The 19,469-nt window shown below is 38.9% G+C and overlaps 1 protein-coding gene across 1 annotated transcript; it reads left to right on the forward strand.

Annotated features, from left to right (window-relative positions):
- The first annotated feature begins 647 nt into the window (after positions 1-647).
- LOC104071329 (serine/threonine-protein phosphatase 2A 55 kDa regulatory subunit B alpha isoform) lies at positions 648-13,287 on the forward strand. The gene is made up of 9 exons (XM_009579520.1): positions 648-652; positions 1,665-1,821; positions 6,874-7,039; positions 7,594-7,706; positions 7,983-8,160; positions 9,092-9,256; positions 9,848-10,017; positions 10,855-10,946; positions 12,275-13,287. Exons 1-9 carry the CDS (start codon positions 648-650, stop codon positions 12,552-12,554), a joined length of 1,326 nt encoding a protein of 441 aa, XP_009577815.1. The 3' UTR covers positions 12,555-13,287.
- The last annotated feature ends 6,182 nt before the right edge of the window (positions 13,288-19,469 follow it).

Genomic DNA, 19,469 nt, shown 5'->3' on the forward strand with positions numbered 1-19,469 from the left:
TGGATTTGATTAATTGTATGTTATCTGTAAGCCCTGTTCACTTGTGAAAGGTACATACTGAATGCCATATCTTCACCTGAATGGTATGCAGTCTTAAGTCTTACAGATGTGAGATAAATCACTTCATCTTGTTCACAAATACGTGAATGAATGGCTAAAGTAACCATTACCTTCCAAGGGAAAAAAGAAATTATGTGCACTCAAATCAAGGTTTTTCTATGTGTGATCTGGATCCTAGTTTATCTACATTCAAGCTTACATCATATTTATGTCCTTTACACAGTGTTCTGCAGAAATTTCAGCCTGTTTGTGTTTCAGCAGTGCCAGATAATCATGGCAAGGGAGGTTGGTGGAGATGGAATAATCTTGTGTTTATCCTTTGCTATATGGCAGTTTATGCTGTATATTAGAAAACACAACTGAGCTGTATATACCTGTTCGTGCCAAGAATCTGATTCTGCATCTTTTGCCTCTGTTTTGAGGATTTTTGCAGCTGAGTTTGGCCTGCTTGTCTAGGCTGTCTTTGCATTGTGCAGTTTTCAGACAGATACGCTGCATGCTTGTAGCTGCTGTGTAACGCAGTTATTAAAGAACAGCTTGCTAATGTCCTCAGAGGCCACCGCCCATGTGTTTGGGACAACCTGAGAATGACGTAAGTTTCATTTTGGTATTAAAATGAGTAAGAGGAAAATCCTGCATGTTTCACTTCTTCAAAAAGAAACAACCCTATTGCTGTCTATGATAAGATAGCTTCCGTGATACGCTGCACGATAGTGTCTGTCTAAATTCAGACTGAGTATCTTCTGTTCAGCAGTAGCTTTCAGTCTGTAGAGCAGGTACTGGACCTGTTTTAACTCTAAAACAGAGAATGAAGAAACCATCCAACAGAAAATGTGGATGCATTGTTTATCTACATTAGAGTGTTGTGAAAGCAAAATAGCCTGAAGACTTGCATATGTAAAAATCTTAGGTACTGCCTTCTGCAGAAAATTAGATTTATGTAGTTGTACTGCAATTTGAAGTTGGCGTTCACAGAATGATTTGGCTTCTGATTCTACTGTTTGAAAGTATGAGGGGCACGTGTGCATTTGAAAATGTGAATTGGTGTGCTTGAGCTTAAGTTGTCATTTGTCCTCTTTTTTTTCTGTATAAACAGGTCAATTTGATACTAGGCATGACTGGTTTTTTGTCTACGTCTATTCACAATTTAATTTTAGCACTCCATATAAAAAAACTTGTGGTAATGTAAACCTTCCTCATTCAGAAAAGATACTCAAGGTTTTTTGGGACGGTCTGTTGAATTTCTTTCTTAGTTTTCTCTAGCTGTTTTTGTTCCACATCCTTGCATTCCTTAGACACTGATGTCTGAACATCTCCACCCTAATATGTTTTGCCGTTAAGTTGTCAAATGTGTACAGAGTCCTAAAAAAAAAAAGCAGCCATGAGAGAAAAACAGTTCTAAGAAATGACGATATACAACCTTTAAAAACTATTTAGTGCACAACACTGAACTTGTAACTGGCATGGTGAACTGGTAACGGGTTTTCAAATGTATAGCTTTAAAAAAATTACTTCTATATTTTTGAAGAAATCTCTGCTTGTATTTTATGATGTAAGTATACTTAAACTGAAGTGTGCATTTTCTTTTTTACTTATAATCGTAGCTTTCTTGGCCACTTAGAAGAATTATTAACTTGTGGGGTTTATGTTTGTTCCTATGCAGCGGATATAATTTCTACAGTAGAATTTAACCATTCTGGAGAGTTGTTAGCAACAGGAGACAAAGGAGGTAGAGTTGTCATCTTTCAACAGGAGCAGGAGGTGAGTGCTAACTACTTAAGTATATCTAATATTCTCCTCTGTTCCCATTCATTCTCTTTTTAAAGAAAAGGAGCATACTTTTATAAAAAGCTTTACACAAAGTGCATGCCTGTATAATGTTTAAAATAATGAAATTTTAGAGTGAAGAAATTATTGAGAACTTTGTGACACAGAAATTAATTTAAAGATTCTGGGCTTCAGCTGTGGTCTGAAGAGTGTTTAAAGTGAAAACAAAAAGGGGAGGTAGGACACAAAAAGACCTAGGGGAAGCTGAAGTTGGTCGTTCTACAGTGACTCTATTTGGCTGTGTTTATTATTTCATATTTCACTGTAGTTGGGGAAATAAAAGTTGCCCTGAAGTGAGTATGTAACTGTGACCTAAGATGTCCTTTTCCATTTTGATATCAATCAGATAAAATAGTTTAAGGTTCTATCGACATTGATTCCTTAAAAGGATCTAGGGTTTTCTGCTAGTGAAAATGTATCATATGAAAGTCTCAGTGCTTGAGGGAATTCTCTTTTCAAACTACAGGGCTACGTCCCTCATGCTGCTTTTGAACTGGAGCTGTGGCTTTTCTTCATGCCTGCAGTAGTTTTGCTTGCATTTGAAGTTAGCATTCAGACTGACTAGCTGCTTTGTCTTTTGTTGGTAGTTTTATTTAGTATGTAATTTAAAGTATGGCAGTGGAAAACATCGAAGGAAAGTAACTTGCAGTGTAGTGGAGGCAAAGCTTGTAAACATTGATGCCTTGACAGATTGTTTTTCCCCACAGAAAGTATGTTTGTGGGTGGGTCTGCTGCATCACTGTTTCTGAATATGAACAAAGTTTGAATTGCTGCACTCAAATGTATTTACTTTTAATTTTATGCTGTAAATATACTGATTACAGCTTCTTGTCCCCCATGAGATCTGCTTTCTCTGATGCATCCCATCTCTGCATCAGGCACAGAATTCCTCCATCTCTTCTTTTAGAGTGTAAGCTTGTTTCTTTACACATGTGCTTAGCTAGCTTTCAGATGCTTACCCTTTTATGCAAGCACTATATTTGCTTAAAACCTGAGTTAGAAAAGGATGTCCAGTACAATAGGTTTATTTCTATTTCTCAGCAAAATAATACAAAATCCATTGCTTTATTATCTCGTTTGGTCTTCAGAGGATAAAACAGGTCACTGTCTATGCTGGTCTCTTTAGATGACTCTAATACTGGAAGCTGGTGTGTCTGTATTAAAATAAGCAATCAATACTAGTATTTGCATATGAGCAATAGCAAAGCTCATTATTAATCTACCAGATAACCAAAGCAATCTGGTTTTATCAATAGAGATTACTAAATATTTTCTGATACTTTTATTTTCGTGTGACACTTCACAATGTAAGCTTAAAGTTAGATTTTCTAGTTTTGTAAGCTGTTTTATGCAGCGAGTACCTTAGCTAATACTAAAATCAGAGAAGAGAACTGAATCCACTTAGTTCTCTTGTGTGTGAACAAAAGATGCAAATTCAAGGAGAATTGAAAGTTTTATCTTGTGACGTCTGTTTTAAGTTTCATATTAGTCTCAGAACATTACAAGATAACTGCAGTGCTGAAGTGAATTAGGAGGACAGCTTCCTGTTGTTAGGAAAACTAATATAACTTAAGTCACCAAAGGACTTTAAAAACAATTAAAAAGAAAAAACAAACAACACAAAAAAACCAGCAAAACCCCACCCTCAAACAATCATCACAACGAAACACCCTTCCCCAATACCCATTAGGTTATAGTAATAAAGGTATCTTTTCATTTTATACTTGTTCTTTTGGTCTTTGCAGAATTCTACAGACAAATCTTCTAATGCCAGGAAAGGGCCTCTCCTCCCATGTTGAAGGTGGGAAAGCTGAGATGGAGGGCTTGATTTTTAACTAAGGCTGTGGTTAGAAGTTGACTTGGTTAGAATTTATTTCAGGGAGAGGATAATATCACTGCCTAGAAGAGTCATGCTGTTACTTAGAATAGAATCATAGAATAATTTAGGTTGGAAAAGACCTTTAAGATCATCGAGTCCAACCATAAACCTAACACTGCCAGGTCCACCACTAAACCATGTCCCTAAGCACCACATCTGCCTGTCTTTTAAATACCTCCAGGCATGGTGACTCCACCGCTTCCCTGGGCAGCCTGTTCCAAGGCTTGACCACCCTTTTGGTGAAGAAATTTTTCGTAATACCTAATCTAAACCTCCCCTGGCACAGTTTGAGGCTGTTTCCTCTTGTCCTATCGCTAGTTACTTGGGAGAAGATACGGACCCCCACCTCGCTACAACCTCCTGCCAGGTAGTTGTAGACAGTGTACTTCTTCCCTTAGTGTTTCATTCAATTTCAATTCTAAAAATCCTAAACCGTAGGAACTCCACAGTTCCCCAGAAGAAGTTGCTTTCTGCTGATAGGCAGGCAATTCGAGTGCAGTACCTTCTCTTTACGAGTAAATCACCGCGGTCCGTTGGTGCCATCTAGTGGGGTGTGCCCGACTGACGAGCCTCTTCCTAAGTGTCTTTGGCCGGAGTCCGAGATGAACATAGTATGTAGAGTATCCTTACTGTAATCTCGCTGTAGTTTCGGGCACAAACTCTTGTGGTGTTTTTGTTTTTGTGGGGGTTTTTTTGGTTGGTTGGTTGGTTTTTTTGTGGGTTTTTTTTTTTAGCTCTGAGTTTTAGCTTGCATTCTTTAAGGATCCTTTAATGTAGCTTAAAGCTTAAATAGCTAATTCCCTGTTCTCAAGTGAATTGTCTTTAAATGACTACTTTCGTTTTTGATGCGTAAGCCGTGGCTCACATCCTTATGATCTGTGAATCTAGGTATAGTAAGAACCACCTGGATTATCAGATTAAGTTGCACAGAATTGGTTTTGGCATAATTCTACTCCTCGGTGTTTAGGGAATGAACAGTGGGGACTGGATTCCCTAATGCATTAGTAGTTAGTTATGCCATATGCACGACTGTCTAGAGCAAGTTTTATATGTAAAAGTATCTCAAAGACAATTGTTTAAGTATTTTTGGTTGGGTTTATGTACCACCTTCTATCACAGTGCATTCCAGAGTGCTTTACAGACCTTCCAGACAGGAAGAAAAGTGCTAAAACACAAATGCTGTATATAGAGTTCTACAAGCTTGTGTAACTTTACCCACTGCCAAAATGCTGCCACCTCTGGGTTGGAACGTGGCAGCCCTTCTGCAGCGTGAAGCGAGTGACATTACCGAAGTACCAGGCAGGAAATGAATACTGTATCTAATTGAAACTGAAGGAGGAATTTGCGTAGGCAGCCTGTAATTACCTAAATTGGAATTTAACATAAGGCACTGGAGCCAACACCTCTTCTTGCTTTGCCTTTTTTTGGTTGTTTTTTTTTTTTTTTGGAGTGCCATGAGATGGTCTGATCGTTTAAATTTTGCTTTTATCCCAAGGATGGATCTCATATATTACTGGTTTTACATATTATTCTAGTCCTTTAGAGTTTTACTAGAATACGCAAGAAGTATATTTAAGACTCAATTGTTATGGTAGGTATGGAATTGAAGGAAAGTTCCCTGAATCATGACCAGGATTTCCTAAAGCACAATAGATTTACTTTAGAAGTCGCCTGTCCTATGCAGTGACCCTGTTTAACTTGTTCGGTCTAACTGAAACTTAGAACAAAGTTCCTTCCGTTCTCTAGGGTGGGAAAGCCAGTGTAATTGATAGGTGTGGTACAATATTCTAGTGCCAAATTTTATTTCTAAGCATTTTGTTCACTTTTCCCTCCCCCACAGCTTATTGTAAAATGTAAGAATTCCTGCCAGCTATTAATGTAAGGGTATGAAGCAAGAGAAAATGATGCAAGGAATGTGACAAATGTGGGCTAGCAAGGATCATATCAAGAAGCATGTTTTAGTGAGGTATATTAAGGGATGAGATGAATGGATGGACATGAGACACAAGAGGAGGAAGGAGCAAAGTCCCTAGTCAAGTCACAGGAAAGGCATCTGATGGTGCAACCTCTTGAAGTGGGTGGAACAGGAATATATCACAAAATTAAGCTTGAATTAATTTCAGGTACATCTAGTGAGCACTATTTCAGAAATGGTTCCAGTTTTCTGTCACCTTACCCATTGGAGGGAGTTTAAGGTTCAGTCCATGCAGTGCAATATGAGTGCTAGGAAGCCACTGCCTATAGCTTTTAGAAAGAGGAATCATGCAAGTTTGGAGGTTTTTCGGTTTTCCAAACAGTTCATCCCTAACAGGCTAACTGCAGGTGTGGGTTTTAATGTCAAAGATGTATTCAGCAGAGGTGTTAAGTTTTTTTCCCCTCATCTCCAGAATAAGGAAGAAAAAGCTGCTTAAGCAGTTTAGGAGGTCTCGGGGAGTGTGGAGATTCTAAACCAGAATAGTGGAGCTGCTCGTATAAAGTTAGAGGTGACATGTAGGATTTCCATAGTGTGCCTAGCAAGCCGAACTTACCCACAGAGTAGATTTGCCATACGTGTGGCTGTGTAGTTCTCTTGGGGAATATTCTCCTTAAAAAACAAAAGTAGAAAAATTAAAGATGAGAGAATGATGAAGATTTTTGAGTTTTTTAAAAAAAGAAAACTTAGGATGCCTAGAGTGTTTAGGCAAAATGTTAGTTTGTAAGTTCAGCTGCTTGGATTAGTATGAGAACTTGCTGGAGTTGTTATTCACGTGGCTGAGGGGAGTTTCTGGAAATTTTAGGAATCAAAAGCTGCTGCAATAACTGTCTCTTCTCTGATGCTTTCTTAGCCAAAATAGTAGAAACTCTAATCAAGTTCTTGCAAAAGAGATGATCCTCATTTCGTCTGTTCTACAGCCTCGTTAAAATAAGGCAAGTTGTACACCAAAGGATACTCGCGGCAAATCTGGCATAGGCAACAATAGTGTAGAAGTCTTAACCTATTCTTATGCTAATTAGCAGTCTGCCTATATATTTTGCTGCATAAATATCTAGTTCTGGCTTCTGCCCCCAGCCTTGAAAAGCATTCTGTACATTGCATACATATCTTGATCATGTAATTCTCTTTTTAGAACAAAACCCAGTCTCACAGTAGGGGAGAATACAATGTTTACAGTACCTTTCAAAGCCATGAACCAGAGTTTGACTACTTGAAAAGTTTAGAAATTGAAGAGAAGATCAACAAAATTAGGTGGTTACCCCAGAAAAATGCTGCTCAGTTTTTATTGTCTACAAATGGTAAGTTATGACTTAATAGTTAATTTTGCACAGTAACCTATTGTTACATAGGTTCGCTATTAGGATTGTCTAATCCTCTTCACTTTCAGAAGGCTGGAAGCAAGTTGGTTTTAAATGCAGGTATCTAGGGGTGTGGCTACACAAGAGTTATGCTGTTTAACTATACTGCTGCTCTGGCTTAACTGGATACAGAAGCCCCACAGCATGGGGTGGTATGTTAGTCATTTCTGATTTGGCTGCTTTATAGCAAAGGGGCTTAGCTAAGCTGTCACTCAGTATGTGTATAACTAACTGTGTGAGAGCTTATATTAGTCATTCATAACAATCCTGATTCTAACTGAAACTTGCTATAACTTTTATAAAAAGAACAAACTGTGGAGGAGGTCTTTTTAATGCTTTTTATCTTGTCTTGTTTTCTCCAAGCAGTATTTTTGTCTTTTTTGGTACACGTAGGTGGTCTTGTCTTGTTTGAAGGCTTCATGTTGAAGTGCATGAACTGTGAAGACTAGTATCTTTGCTAGAGCTTTGGTTTGAAACTGGCTGTTTCATTTCAGATAAAACAATAAAGTTATGGAAAATCAGTGAAAGGGACAAAAGACCAGAGGGTTATAATTTAAAGGAAGAAGATGGACGGTATAGGGATCCTACGACAGTTACAACACTACGGGTGAGTAGTTCACTCTCTCTGAATTAGCCACATTCAAGTGATTTCTCCTCTCCCTCCCACCCCGGCACACAGATTAGCCTGTGGGTCATTGACCAACTGCCCCATCAGATTATTAACTTCACATTTTTCTGTGATGCCAGTTGGCAGACACATTTACTCCTGAGGTGATTTTGAGATACTTTAATCGGCTTGGTGTATTGAAGGACTGTGATTATGAGTGCTAATGTGTTTGTAGTACATTTGCATCTCAAACTTCCATTGCTTTGTATTTTGCAGGTGCCAGTATTCAGGCCCATGGACCTCATGGTTGAAGCTAGTCCACGAAGAATATTTGCCAATGCTCACACGTATCACATCAATTCCATCTCCATTAATAGCGATTATGAAACGTACTTATCTGCAGATGACTTGCGGATTAACCTGTGGCACCTAGAAATTACAGACAGAAGTTTTAGTATCTTTTTTGTATTGTTTTGTATAATGGGAACAGCTTGGCTACAACAAAACCGTTGGATTTTATTTCTTTTCATGAAAAGCATTTTGTATAGCATGTTTCTCCATTTCCTGGTTATTTCTCCCTAGTAGTTGTAATGACTTTTACTTCTGGAGAGGTAGCTCAGCGTGAACAAGATAAGGAGAACTAGTCATTTGCATGGTGAAAAACAGTGTCTTTTAAAGGAGAAAAAAGCTTCAGGTTTCAAGTTAGATGAGCAGTTCTGGAAGGCAGCATTACAGTAAACGATCTTGTGAAAATTTTCTTGACTTGCAGTAGGAAGCAAGTCAGAGGAGTACCATCCTTGTCTCAACAATGTTTATTCTTTACCTTCTAACCTAACCATCAGCCCCTCTCGCCTGTGCACCTACAAATGTTGCAGGCAGTAGGATCACAGGAGTATATATGCAGTCCCATTGCTGGGAGCAGAGATTTATGAACAAATCAGCAGGATCCTGAGCAGAAATCACAAATGCCTTCTTTACAATGTAGTAGTGTAATTAGAATTTAAGCAAAATAAAGTTTTATGTGACATCTATGTAGTATAGAATTACTTACTGCTGAAGTGGAGCAAAAAATTAAGCAGGCTTTTGCTGTTATAAGGATTAACTTCAAACTGATATAGAATGCAATGTTACAGTCTTGCTTTCTAGACAAATTGTGGGACTTAATTTTCACTTTTATCCAGTTTGTGACTGGGTCCCACAGTCTTTGGCATGGAAGTCTTGTCCTGCTTCCAAATTTCAAGCATTATTTTGCTCTTATTGGCTTGTTTTAATTCTGTTTGGCTGTTTTAGATATACTTTGGTGAATTGAGGAAGCATTGCTGAATACATTTAAAGCTGAAAAACGTTATGAAAACTGGAGAAAATTTCTTAACAAAATGCCATAGATATTGTAGATATTAAGCCTGCCAACATGGAAGAGCTCACAGAGGTGATAACAGCTGCAGAGTTCCACCCAAACAGCTGTAATACATTTGTATACAGCAGCAGTAAAGGAACGATTCGTCTCTGTGATATGAGAGCATCAGCACTCTGTGACAGACACTCAAAATGTAAGTTCTGTCCTGCATTGTTTATTGTCTTTTTGTGGAATATCTTGCTCTTTGATGAAACTGAGCTCTCAATAAGAATCTATTGAACGCTGAAATATGTGTGTGTATATATTTGTATTGGATTTCTGTAGTATATTGAATAGATATAAACCCTAAAATCTAATTCAATCTTACAATTAGATTCATATTTTGCCAGAGTAAAAGTAATGAATAAAATTATTAGCAGCTGAAGCTGGGGAGTCTGCCTAGACAATAGGACTAGGAATGGCTTTCTGCAGACTTTAGGAGGTCAAATACTAAATGAGTTCGGTGTGTAATTGATGCTTGATATCTTACATATGTGAATGAAGACTCTGAATATTAGTGAGTAGTTCACTTATTTAGAAGCTGACATTAACTTGCTATGAAAATAAAATATTAGAGAGTATGGCAATTGTATTATAAGGCTTTCTCATTGAAAGTTATTGTATATAATGCAGGCAAGCCCAATGTGGCAAGCTTACTGAGAAAATGTTAACCTAATTTGGGTGTATCTTGTCCTGGAAGAGACATAAACTTACTTCTTGAAATGCCTATCTTATTTTTATACAGTGTTTGAAGAACCAGAAGATCCTAGCAACAGATCGTTTTTCTCTGAAATCATCTCTTCCATATCTGATGTCAAATTTAGCCATAGTGGTCGATATATGATGACTAGAGATTACCTGTCAGTGAAGATCTGGGATTTAAATATGGAAAATAGACCTGTGGAAACATACCAGGTATTCGGTGAAGATGACGTAGGCTAGAAATTAAAACATTGAAGGATGCTGAGTCTTACTAATAGTCTTGATGTGGCAGTTAAATTTTTGTCTATAGATCGCCATGTCCAGGCAAAGCATCAGTGAGATTTGTGGGGTCCACACACGTGCTAAAGGATCTTGCTATTTGCAGGCTGATTGCAGAACCCAAAACCATGTTTGGGTATGAAAAAGCCTCCCTCTTACACAATGGAAATGTGGAAAGGTAATCTTCAGCCATGAGATAGCACCTCTCTCTTAGAGTCTTCAGTTGACTTTTATATTTTCCTGTTCTTTCCTGGAGAAAATAGGAGGTAAAACATTTCCTTTGCAGAAAGTGTTTTTTAGCTGCCACTGAAAATTGCTGTGGTGTTTTGTTTATAAGAAAATTTGTGAAGGGATCCTCTTCATCATACATAGGAGGAAGATCAGTCACCAAAGCATCGTTTTTAGAAAGAAGCAAAGTCTGATAAATCCTTTCAGGTATCTAAAAGGGTAGTGAGGGTATGACAAACACTCAGAGAGGGAAAGCATTCTGCAGAATTGCCAAGTTTTGGGAGATGTCTCTTTCCCCACCCCGTGTGACTTGCTACTATTTGAGTTCATTTGAAATCTCTATAGAGCAGAATATGTTAATTCATGCATCTATTCCTTTTGTTCTATATCCATACAGTCAGAGGAGGGAGCTGTGTGTGCTCCTGTGAATAGGGTGTAAGCACTGTCAGATAATAATTACTTTTGGAACGGACTTTATGAAGGTTATTTTACAGGTATGCAAGTTCACTATTCATTCAGTTTATCTAACTAATTTTTTTCCAGGTGCACGAATACCTCAGAAGTAAACTTTGTTCCCTGTATGAGAATGATTGCATTTTTGACAAATTTGAATGCTGTTGGAATGGATCGGACAGGCAAGTTTAATTCTTCTCTATATGTACTGAAGACCTTTCCAAGTTATTCTTAAAACAAGCAACTTGAAGCATGGCCTCAAATATCTGTCTGGTTTTATTCATGGGACTGGCTTGGGTAATATTTTAGTTCTTCAGTAGACTTTAATATATGTATATTAGCTCCTAACCCTTGATGATGTAGTATAGGATTATAGAGAATTGCCTTAGTGTACTAAAGAGATGTAGAATTTGACTAGAAATTGAGTTTTATCACTTCGACAGAATGAAATATTAATCAAATGTTCCAGCTGCTTAAACTGGAGAGATGGGTGAAGCAGTAAGATTAAAGATGGTTTTCTGCAAACTTTAACTGGTGAAATACTACCAATACCCTCATCCACTAGATGTATTATCCCTAGTGTTTATCTTGTGGGGGGAGAGGTTTGGGGTTTTTTTTCTGTCATCTGTTATGATCCAATTTTGGAATGGTTTGTATGGGAACAAGGCCCATGTACTCAAAGCCTGTTGTCTGATTGATGCTCTAACTGTAAAAACCTACACTAGGGCTGTTGGGGAACCTGTGTGCGTGTTCTCTATTTAAGCTGCTTGTCAAAAGATAGAACACTTGGGAAAACCTTCTAGGAATTTTCATTCTTAAAATGAGTTGTCAAGTTTGCCTCGCTCAGGCATTGTTGACTAGCCAATAATACCATTTAAGACAGCTATCGCTTTTGTGTTAATCATGTCATTAACTGCTTATTTGCTAGATCTAAATCAGCTCATTGTATCCCTATCAGTATTGTCATACATAGCTTTTTTTTTTTTTTAACTCAGTATCTGTATGTTCAAATATTTTTCTGAGGCAAAGGAAGGGACAGGGTTTATTTGTCTTACTAAGTGTATTTGTCTAAGTGTATTTCTAAGTGTTTGTGTCTTACTGAAAAGCTGATACAGAATAAGGATCTTTTATAAGGTGTTATCACAGACTAGGTATGTTGGTACCTAAATTCATGCAACTTGTGTGGCTAAAAATCCGATGTATTTGGCTTTCATTAGATCACTTCCCCATGTGTGCATGAGGAGCAAATTGAATGATGACATTCGAATTGAAGTGCTTAGATAACAAAGTGTGTACCTTTAAAAGGTCCAGTTAAGGAAAAAGATACCTTTTTTTAAAATCTGTAAAACATTCAAATGCCTTAGTTTCACTTTGGATTGTGGAAGGTCTGGGCAAGGATGCCTGCTTTCTGCTTATATAAGGCATGATCTTAGTTGGGACCCTGAAGTTTCATAAAAGGAGAGGTTATTTTCAACTGAACTGTTACTGTCTTCCTTCCCCCTCTCTGCAGCATTGTCATGACGGGATCTTACAACAACTTCTTCAGAATGTTTGACAGAAACACAAAGCGAGACATCACCTTAGAGGCATCCCGGGAAAACAATAAACCCCGTACCGTTTTGAAGCCACGTAAAGTATGTGCAAGTGGTAAGCGAAAGAAGGATGAAATCAGTGTTGACAGCCTAGACTTCAACAAGAAGATTTTACACACAGCCTGGCATCCTAAGGAAAACATCATTGCTGTAGCTACTACAAACAACTTGTATATATTTCAAGACAAAATGAATTAGGGTTGGCATTCCTAACTGAAGAGTCCACTTCCTGCATAGTTGAAATAGTTGAATCTAGCATTTGTACCTGTAAACGAAAGAGAATGAGAGGTCCATTATGGCACCCCTTTCCAGTGTTTAAAAATGTGCCATATGACAACACACTTTTATAGCTACATGGAGAAAGCTCTGTTGATCCGTCACTGCGTTCTTCTCCATGTCTGCTAGCCATTTAGGTGAGGATAGGGCACTTCTTAATTTAAATGACTACTTGCACCATCTTGCCTAATGGACTAGATTGGACTGTATCAACATCGGTTTACTCCACTTTTTATGCCTTCCATTGTGATGACGTCAAACACAGGGAAAGCCTTCAATCATGCTATGGGATTTAATTGTGTAACCTCATTACTGTATCATTCGTGGCCCCCTTTTTTTATTAAATACAGCTCATTCTTGCTGTGGCTTGTAGCATTCCTCCTCCTTCTGGCCTCCTGGACTCCCCCTTTCCCTTTCATCCCCCTCCACCTAGCCTTGGTGGTGGTGTATAGAAAAAAAAAAAAAAAAAAAAACAACAAAATAAAGCACATGAAATGGGTCCGTTTGGGGTCAGTGGTAAAGGGGGTCTGTGTTGCAACAAATGTTTTAATAAACAGTTGACTGTAATCACTCCTTGCCATGTCTGGCACCAAAAAAGAGAAAAAAAAAAGGAAAAAAACAAACAAACTACTGAATAAAAGTGACAAAGAATGGAGAATCTGTTTTCTTTTTTTTAATCTACCTCTTTATACAAATACTCTGTGTTTTACCTTAGATGCATGAAAATAAAATGATGTTTTTTGTAATGATTTTAACCAGTATTAATTATTTTTCATGGGAATGAAGAGAGGGAGGGATTTCACAAGTATCTGCATTCATTCATGAATGACAAGAATACCAGCTGTAGTATGCGTTATCACTTCCACTTCAAAACCATAAACTGCTGTCAGATTTTGCCACAATCTGCACAGGTCAGTTACTGTTCCGGTATCCTTGAAGGCTCTTTTTTTAAACTATTGCTTAAATTGGAAGAGGAATAGAATTTTCAGGTTTTAAAATCCATTTTGTGGGATTAAAGTCTTAATGTTTAGTTTCATCCTGGTTTCTTTAATGCCTTGTTTTAGGATACAATACTTTTAATGCCTCCTTTAGAGTACGAAGTCCCCCGTGGCTTTTTAAAAAGTTGTCTGGCAGTATGATGTTATGTAGTACAAGATAGCAAGTGATTACATAGATAATTACTACACTGCATTCTGAGATGCTCTATTTTCTGTATTTTATTGCTATGAGTAACTGAGTGGAAATGTAGTTTTACCATGCAAGTGTTTCTTCTGGCTTTTGGCTTTGCAACGTTGCTGCACTTACAGAAATGTTAAATGGTGCAATGATCAGAAAATACGTGGAGTACAAAAGCTGCATGAAATAAATGTTCATAGTTATTTGAGAGATTTAAACTCTTCAGCAAATGAGGCTTATCCAAAGATGAACTAGATATTGATGCTTTATAAGGCTCATGAGTTTACCTCCAGAAATTTTTGCTAATTGTGCTTTTAGGTTTACTCTTCCTTCACGGAAGTGTTCAGAATGAAGTTTAAAGTCGTAGTGAACTTACCTTGACTGGGAGAATTTTCACTTTTCAGTTACCTATATTTAAATTATTTCTGTGGCTTAGTTATAGGTAGTTATTATGATGCCTCTATTATTTGATCACCTAAGATACTGTTTCTGCTGTAAAATTCTGGCTGGGTTAGAGATTGTTAACAAGACTACTATTGCAACCATACTTTAATTTTTTTAAGTCCTTGTGCAGTGGTTTGAAAATGTAAACATTCTAATATTCATCAGATCTGGTTCTCTTAAATACAGTATTTGTCTTGTAACATGCATGCCTGACCATGAGCCTTTGTAAGGATTTTACCTATTTTTTTTTTTTCACCTGTTAGCCTTGTAAAAAATTTAACTGCCCCAGGGACAGCAACCGTTTTCCAGTGGGTGAATAAACTAGTAGGCCCTACTCCTACTTACATAGCATGTGACTAATTTTACTCACATGACTATACTTGCTAATAGTTAAGGAAACAACTTGCTGAGTAACGTTAATCATGTGTATAGGTGTTCACAGGATCAGGGCCAAGGTTTATTCTTTATCTTATGGCAAGGGCAAAGAGGTAACTAGACGCTTCTTTTGCATCAGAGCTGGTACAATTCCTCTCCCTTTTGCGAAGAACGGCGTAGGCTTAATGACTGCTATTTGGGGAAGATTGAGGGTCGTGGTATCAAGACTGCTGCTCTTGTGTGTATCTGTATATCCCGGATGATGCACTGAATACCTGAAAAGTTGCTTAGCGCAGACAGAAAAGGAAGCGAGGATGTGAAGATGACACAGAACTGCACAGGTAGATTTCACGTAGAACAAAGTGCAGCCTCCTAGCAATACTACATTCAAGCGAAACTGCCTCTTGGACCTCAGCTGTGCATGTTGGGATGGATTCAGGGGTTTTAAAACGAGTCTTGGGAAAGGTTTTTGGTTTTGTCAGTAGCGGTGATCCCTGGCATGTCATCTGAGGTTTAATTTATCCTCACCAAAACCAGCTACTGACTTTGGTGTCATACTATCCAACTAGATAATTCTCTAAGCACACTGTCCATTGACATATGCTGTAAATCTTATATTTTATTAATAAAAGTATGCATAGAATACATTTTGTCAGGTTGCTTTTTATCCTCTTTCCTGTCCTTCTCCTTTTCTCTATTTACAGGTATTTTTGCAATTACTGATCTCTTCCCTGCTGCATGTTGAACGGTACCCCGAGCTGCGAGCTGGTGGTGTGATTTCTGGGCCTTACCCTAGGCGGCCGGCCAGGCAGGGTGGGTGTCGGGGTAATTCTGCCCTCCACCACCGTGCACAGTTACGGAACAGCAGCCGCTGCATTCTAGCAGTCCCTTCCAGTGCCCAGGGAAACCAATGCAAATCCTCCATTCTCAGTCCTTGAATACCAGACTAAATACAGAAAAGGAGTTCTGTTCCCTAGTGTCTTGTCTTGAAGCCAGTGATGCTACCTAAATACCAACAACTACACTTAAGCAGTTAGTATCTGCAAAATTGCAGCCATGCTCTAAACCACAGCCATACTGTTGCCAACAATTAACGCTCAGTGTAAGTTGGTTATCTGACTGGTACAATGCTGAGGTGTAGGCAAGTTCCGTGGCTGAAGTCCCGTCACCATCTTCCTGCTCTGCGTCCTTGAACACATTGAATATGCAGCCACACCCCACGTGCCCTTACCGTTCTGTTGAGGCAGGACTAACTTCTGCTCCAGCATTTATAATTTAAATACATATTCTTTTATTCTCAGGCTAATTAGAAAAAGCTCAGTTAGTGCTGATAAGCAGGAACCTGTACTTTTGCTCCTCTTGGAGAGGGGCTGCTGGATGATGGAATACTAATATTCTCACTTTTTTTTTTAATTGGCAGCTCTGGAATTGGTTGTTCTTGGGCACGACATAGCTAGGAAGTAATTTCCTGTGCACTGGTCTTCAGCTCTTCATCTCGGGCTGTAGAGAAGGTGTATAGTCCCCCACTCCCAACGTACACTTCTGACTGTAGTCGAACAGGAGGAGATGTTTCCTTTTGCCCCTTCCCATGTAATCAGCTGTTGTAAATTGAAGGATTGCCATATTGAACTGGGGTGGGGAGAGGTGCGCAGGAGGCGAGGTTGCTGTGTAATGGCTATCGGTGGCTTGAGTGATTTGTGTATGTTTGCTCTTAGCAAACATCTTACTTAACCTGGTATAGAAAGGTTTGGGCAGTGGAAGAAAGCGATAGCAGTGGCTGGAATAAAAACAGTAAACATGTCTTTCTACTGTGATACAGCTGAGAGACAAAGAAATGGTGTGAATTCCATTTCTCTACACAATCTACCCTTGAATTCTAATAATCTCAACCTTTTGCAAACAATTCATCTATTGTTTCTCTTTTCACAAGAAAACGGCACTCGCAGTGTTTCCGATGCGGGTTTTCCTGTGTCTGTGCTCTCCACTAGGAGGCAAAACATTCCCAGCGAGAGTTGGGTGCTTCAAAATGCAAGGGATGAAGGTTAGATGTTGTGACTATCCCTCTAAGTCATCTTTGGAATCACCAGTCGTCTGCAAGGACTGTATGCTCGATCAGATGTTGCTAAATATAAAAGACACGAAAAACATTTGCAGTATGCTTCATCGCTACCTCCAGCATATAAAGGAACCAACCGAGGTGTGTACGGAAAAGATTGCCTTTGTGTCGGCTGGATGCTGGGGTGGCATTCATCTTAGCAACGGGTTAACATTTTTTTTCAGATTTGGGGCACAGAAGTACTGAATGAAGAAAATAAAAGTAACAGCAGCATGTTTAAGACTTTAGATCATTCTTTACTTAAATTGATTCTAACATTGAGAACACCTTGGAACCATGGGAATAAAACAGTGGGATTGGCTTGGTTCAGCTCTTTGAGATAAATCAGGTGGATTGTTACTTGTTTGATTTCAATCAACTTAAAAGCTTTCTATAACTTTCTAGAAGAAAAACCTTTCTACTGCACTTCAGTACAAAAGGCCTTTCCCAGGAGTTCATGGCCATTGTTTGTCTTCTATTAACATGTGGTTTTCTGTCCCTCCAACCTTGCTATTGTCATAGCATTTTCCATCCAAAGATTCAAATTACTTTACAAACAGTAATTACATCATTCAACTGTCTTAAGAAACCTGTGTAGTGGTTGGAGCACAGGGCTGAAAGTCAGGACTTGTGAATGCTATTTCTGGCTCTGCACTGACTCACTCTATAATCTTGATCAATTTATTTCTGACTCAGAAATTTTAATAGTCCCACTTTACTGATAAATATTCATGCCACAAGTATTACGGCAAATGCTTCCTGAATGATGGAGATGACAAATACTCATGATGTTAGCCTGTGAGTGTTAGGGTTGCAAAGTAGGATAGGGTTTCCTAGCAGGTTTTCTATTCAAAAATCATAAGTTGCTCATTGTTCTGATTCCAATCTAGAATGTATCTGCGGCCCTTCTACCTGTAAACAGCTGTTTTATGGAATTACTTAAATCGCTGCTTTCTTTTTACTACATGTAGCTAATTCTGTTCCAGTGATATCCAAAGGACATCCAGCTTTTCCACAAGATTAGATGTTTGATACAGTCACGCAGGGCATGCAGTCAATTTGGTAAGAAAGGTCAGCATTACGAAAGGCGGATTTCAAATGTCCGCACTTCAGTACTTGGACACTTGTCAACATAGCGAAGATGAATAGAAGACGAAAAACATTTGAAACCAGTATTCTAGTATACGATGATTGTGACATTTGTACATACAGGCTTTTTCTTCAGCTAGAAATAGTTCTGACAGAAACAGAAAAAAAAGTTATTTCTTTGTGCGTGTAATGGGGAGATAACGAAAGAAAACGAAAGAAATGTATCTGTGTTACTTCAGCCTCTGATGGTATTACTGCTCCTGAACTCCTACAGTGGGTACAGTAATGTAAAAAACCACAATTTATATTCTCATGGCTGCTGATGGGAGGGGTTTATGATATAAAAGGCTCCTTTACTGCTGTTAGGAAGCAAAATGCCTATATGTATATGGGAGATGGGACTTAAGTTACAAAGTTCCACCAAAAAGACTCTAGGCCTCAAAGTACACCTTGACGTTTAAGTGATGTCAAATGGAGTGAAGTTAGTAAAGTTGACTTCTCAAGCTGTGAACGCAAATTAAATAATAATCTGTGAGGAAGTTAGTCTCGCTGGTTCTTTTTGTTAGAGAAAGTCAGTGAAAAAGGAGATTAGAAACAGAGGAATCCTAGTAAAGGTTCTACTAACCTAACCACCATACCAAGTATCTATGAAAACTCGCTCTGCTTTGAGGAATTGACTTGCTTGATTTTCAAGATAAAATTGACTTTTACCTTGTAATTAGTAATTTAGAAGAACCTGATTTTCTATATACGATCATTTCATGAAAACTACTTGGAATAGATAATTGGTACCAAAGCTACTCATGTTACGACTGAAGAAACCTTAGCAGGGTAAGGGAGATGTTTGCATCTGCATCTCAGTGCATTTGGAAGTCCCTTCCATGGAAATTCAGTGTTACTCTCATTCTCAGTACAGCAGTACGTGCATAAATAGCCTGAGGTTGCCTCTTTATTTTCATATTGAAAGGAAACTGTGGCACACACTAATCATTTCACTTTTTAAAGCTATACTTTTGCGTCCCTTGTTAAGAACAAGTCCAATTTTGTTACACAGATGCCACCTTCTTTATCTTAACTGTCTGCCAATAGTTAAAAAAATTGCCATGCGTGAGATTGGTTTGTCTGCTAAACGCTATCATTACTTTTAATCTTAGAAACCATTAGTCCTTTCAGACTGTCTTAACTATATTTCATGGACCTACTACGTGGCTTAAAATTATCTAAGGCAAAAGCAAGACTGATGAGAGAGGAAAGAAGTGTTTGGAGACTCGTACCATTGCGCCATGCAGGTTTGACAGGTTACCTCACACCCCTCGCGCTTAGGGAGGAGGATTTGCTGCCATGTCTCACGGGGAAACTCGTCTCAGCTGGAGGCTTGATGGGCACCGCGATACGGGTTTGACAGCACAGCGTTGTGAATGCTGATCTCGTCCTCTCTGGAGGCAGAACACGATCCATGGCCTGGCGACGGGCTGGAGGCCCTGGGGCTGAGGGAACGCGATCAGCTGTCTCTCCCGGGAGGGCGGTGATGTCCGATGGCTCCGGAGAGCCGCGTGGGGAGGGCCGGGCACCTCCAGCCCGCCTTTCCCGGTGACTTCGGGTTAGCCAGGCGGCTGGAGCCGACGCCCGGCTCCCGCGCCTTTCCCCTCACAGCCCGT

The sequence above is a fragment of the Fulmarus glacialis genome, unplaced genomic scaffold, assembly GCF_000690835.1.
Source record: "Fulmarus glacialis isolate BGI_N327 unplaced genomic scaffold, ASM69083v1 scaffold45206, whole genome shotgun sequence".
Lineage (NCBI taxonomy): Eukaryota > Metazoa > Chordata > Aves > Procellariiformes > Procellariidae > Fulmarus > Fulmarus glacialis.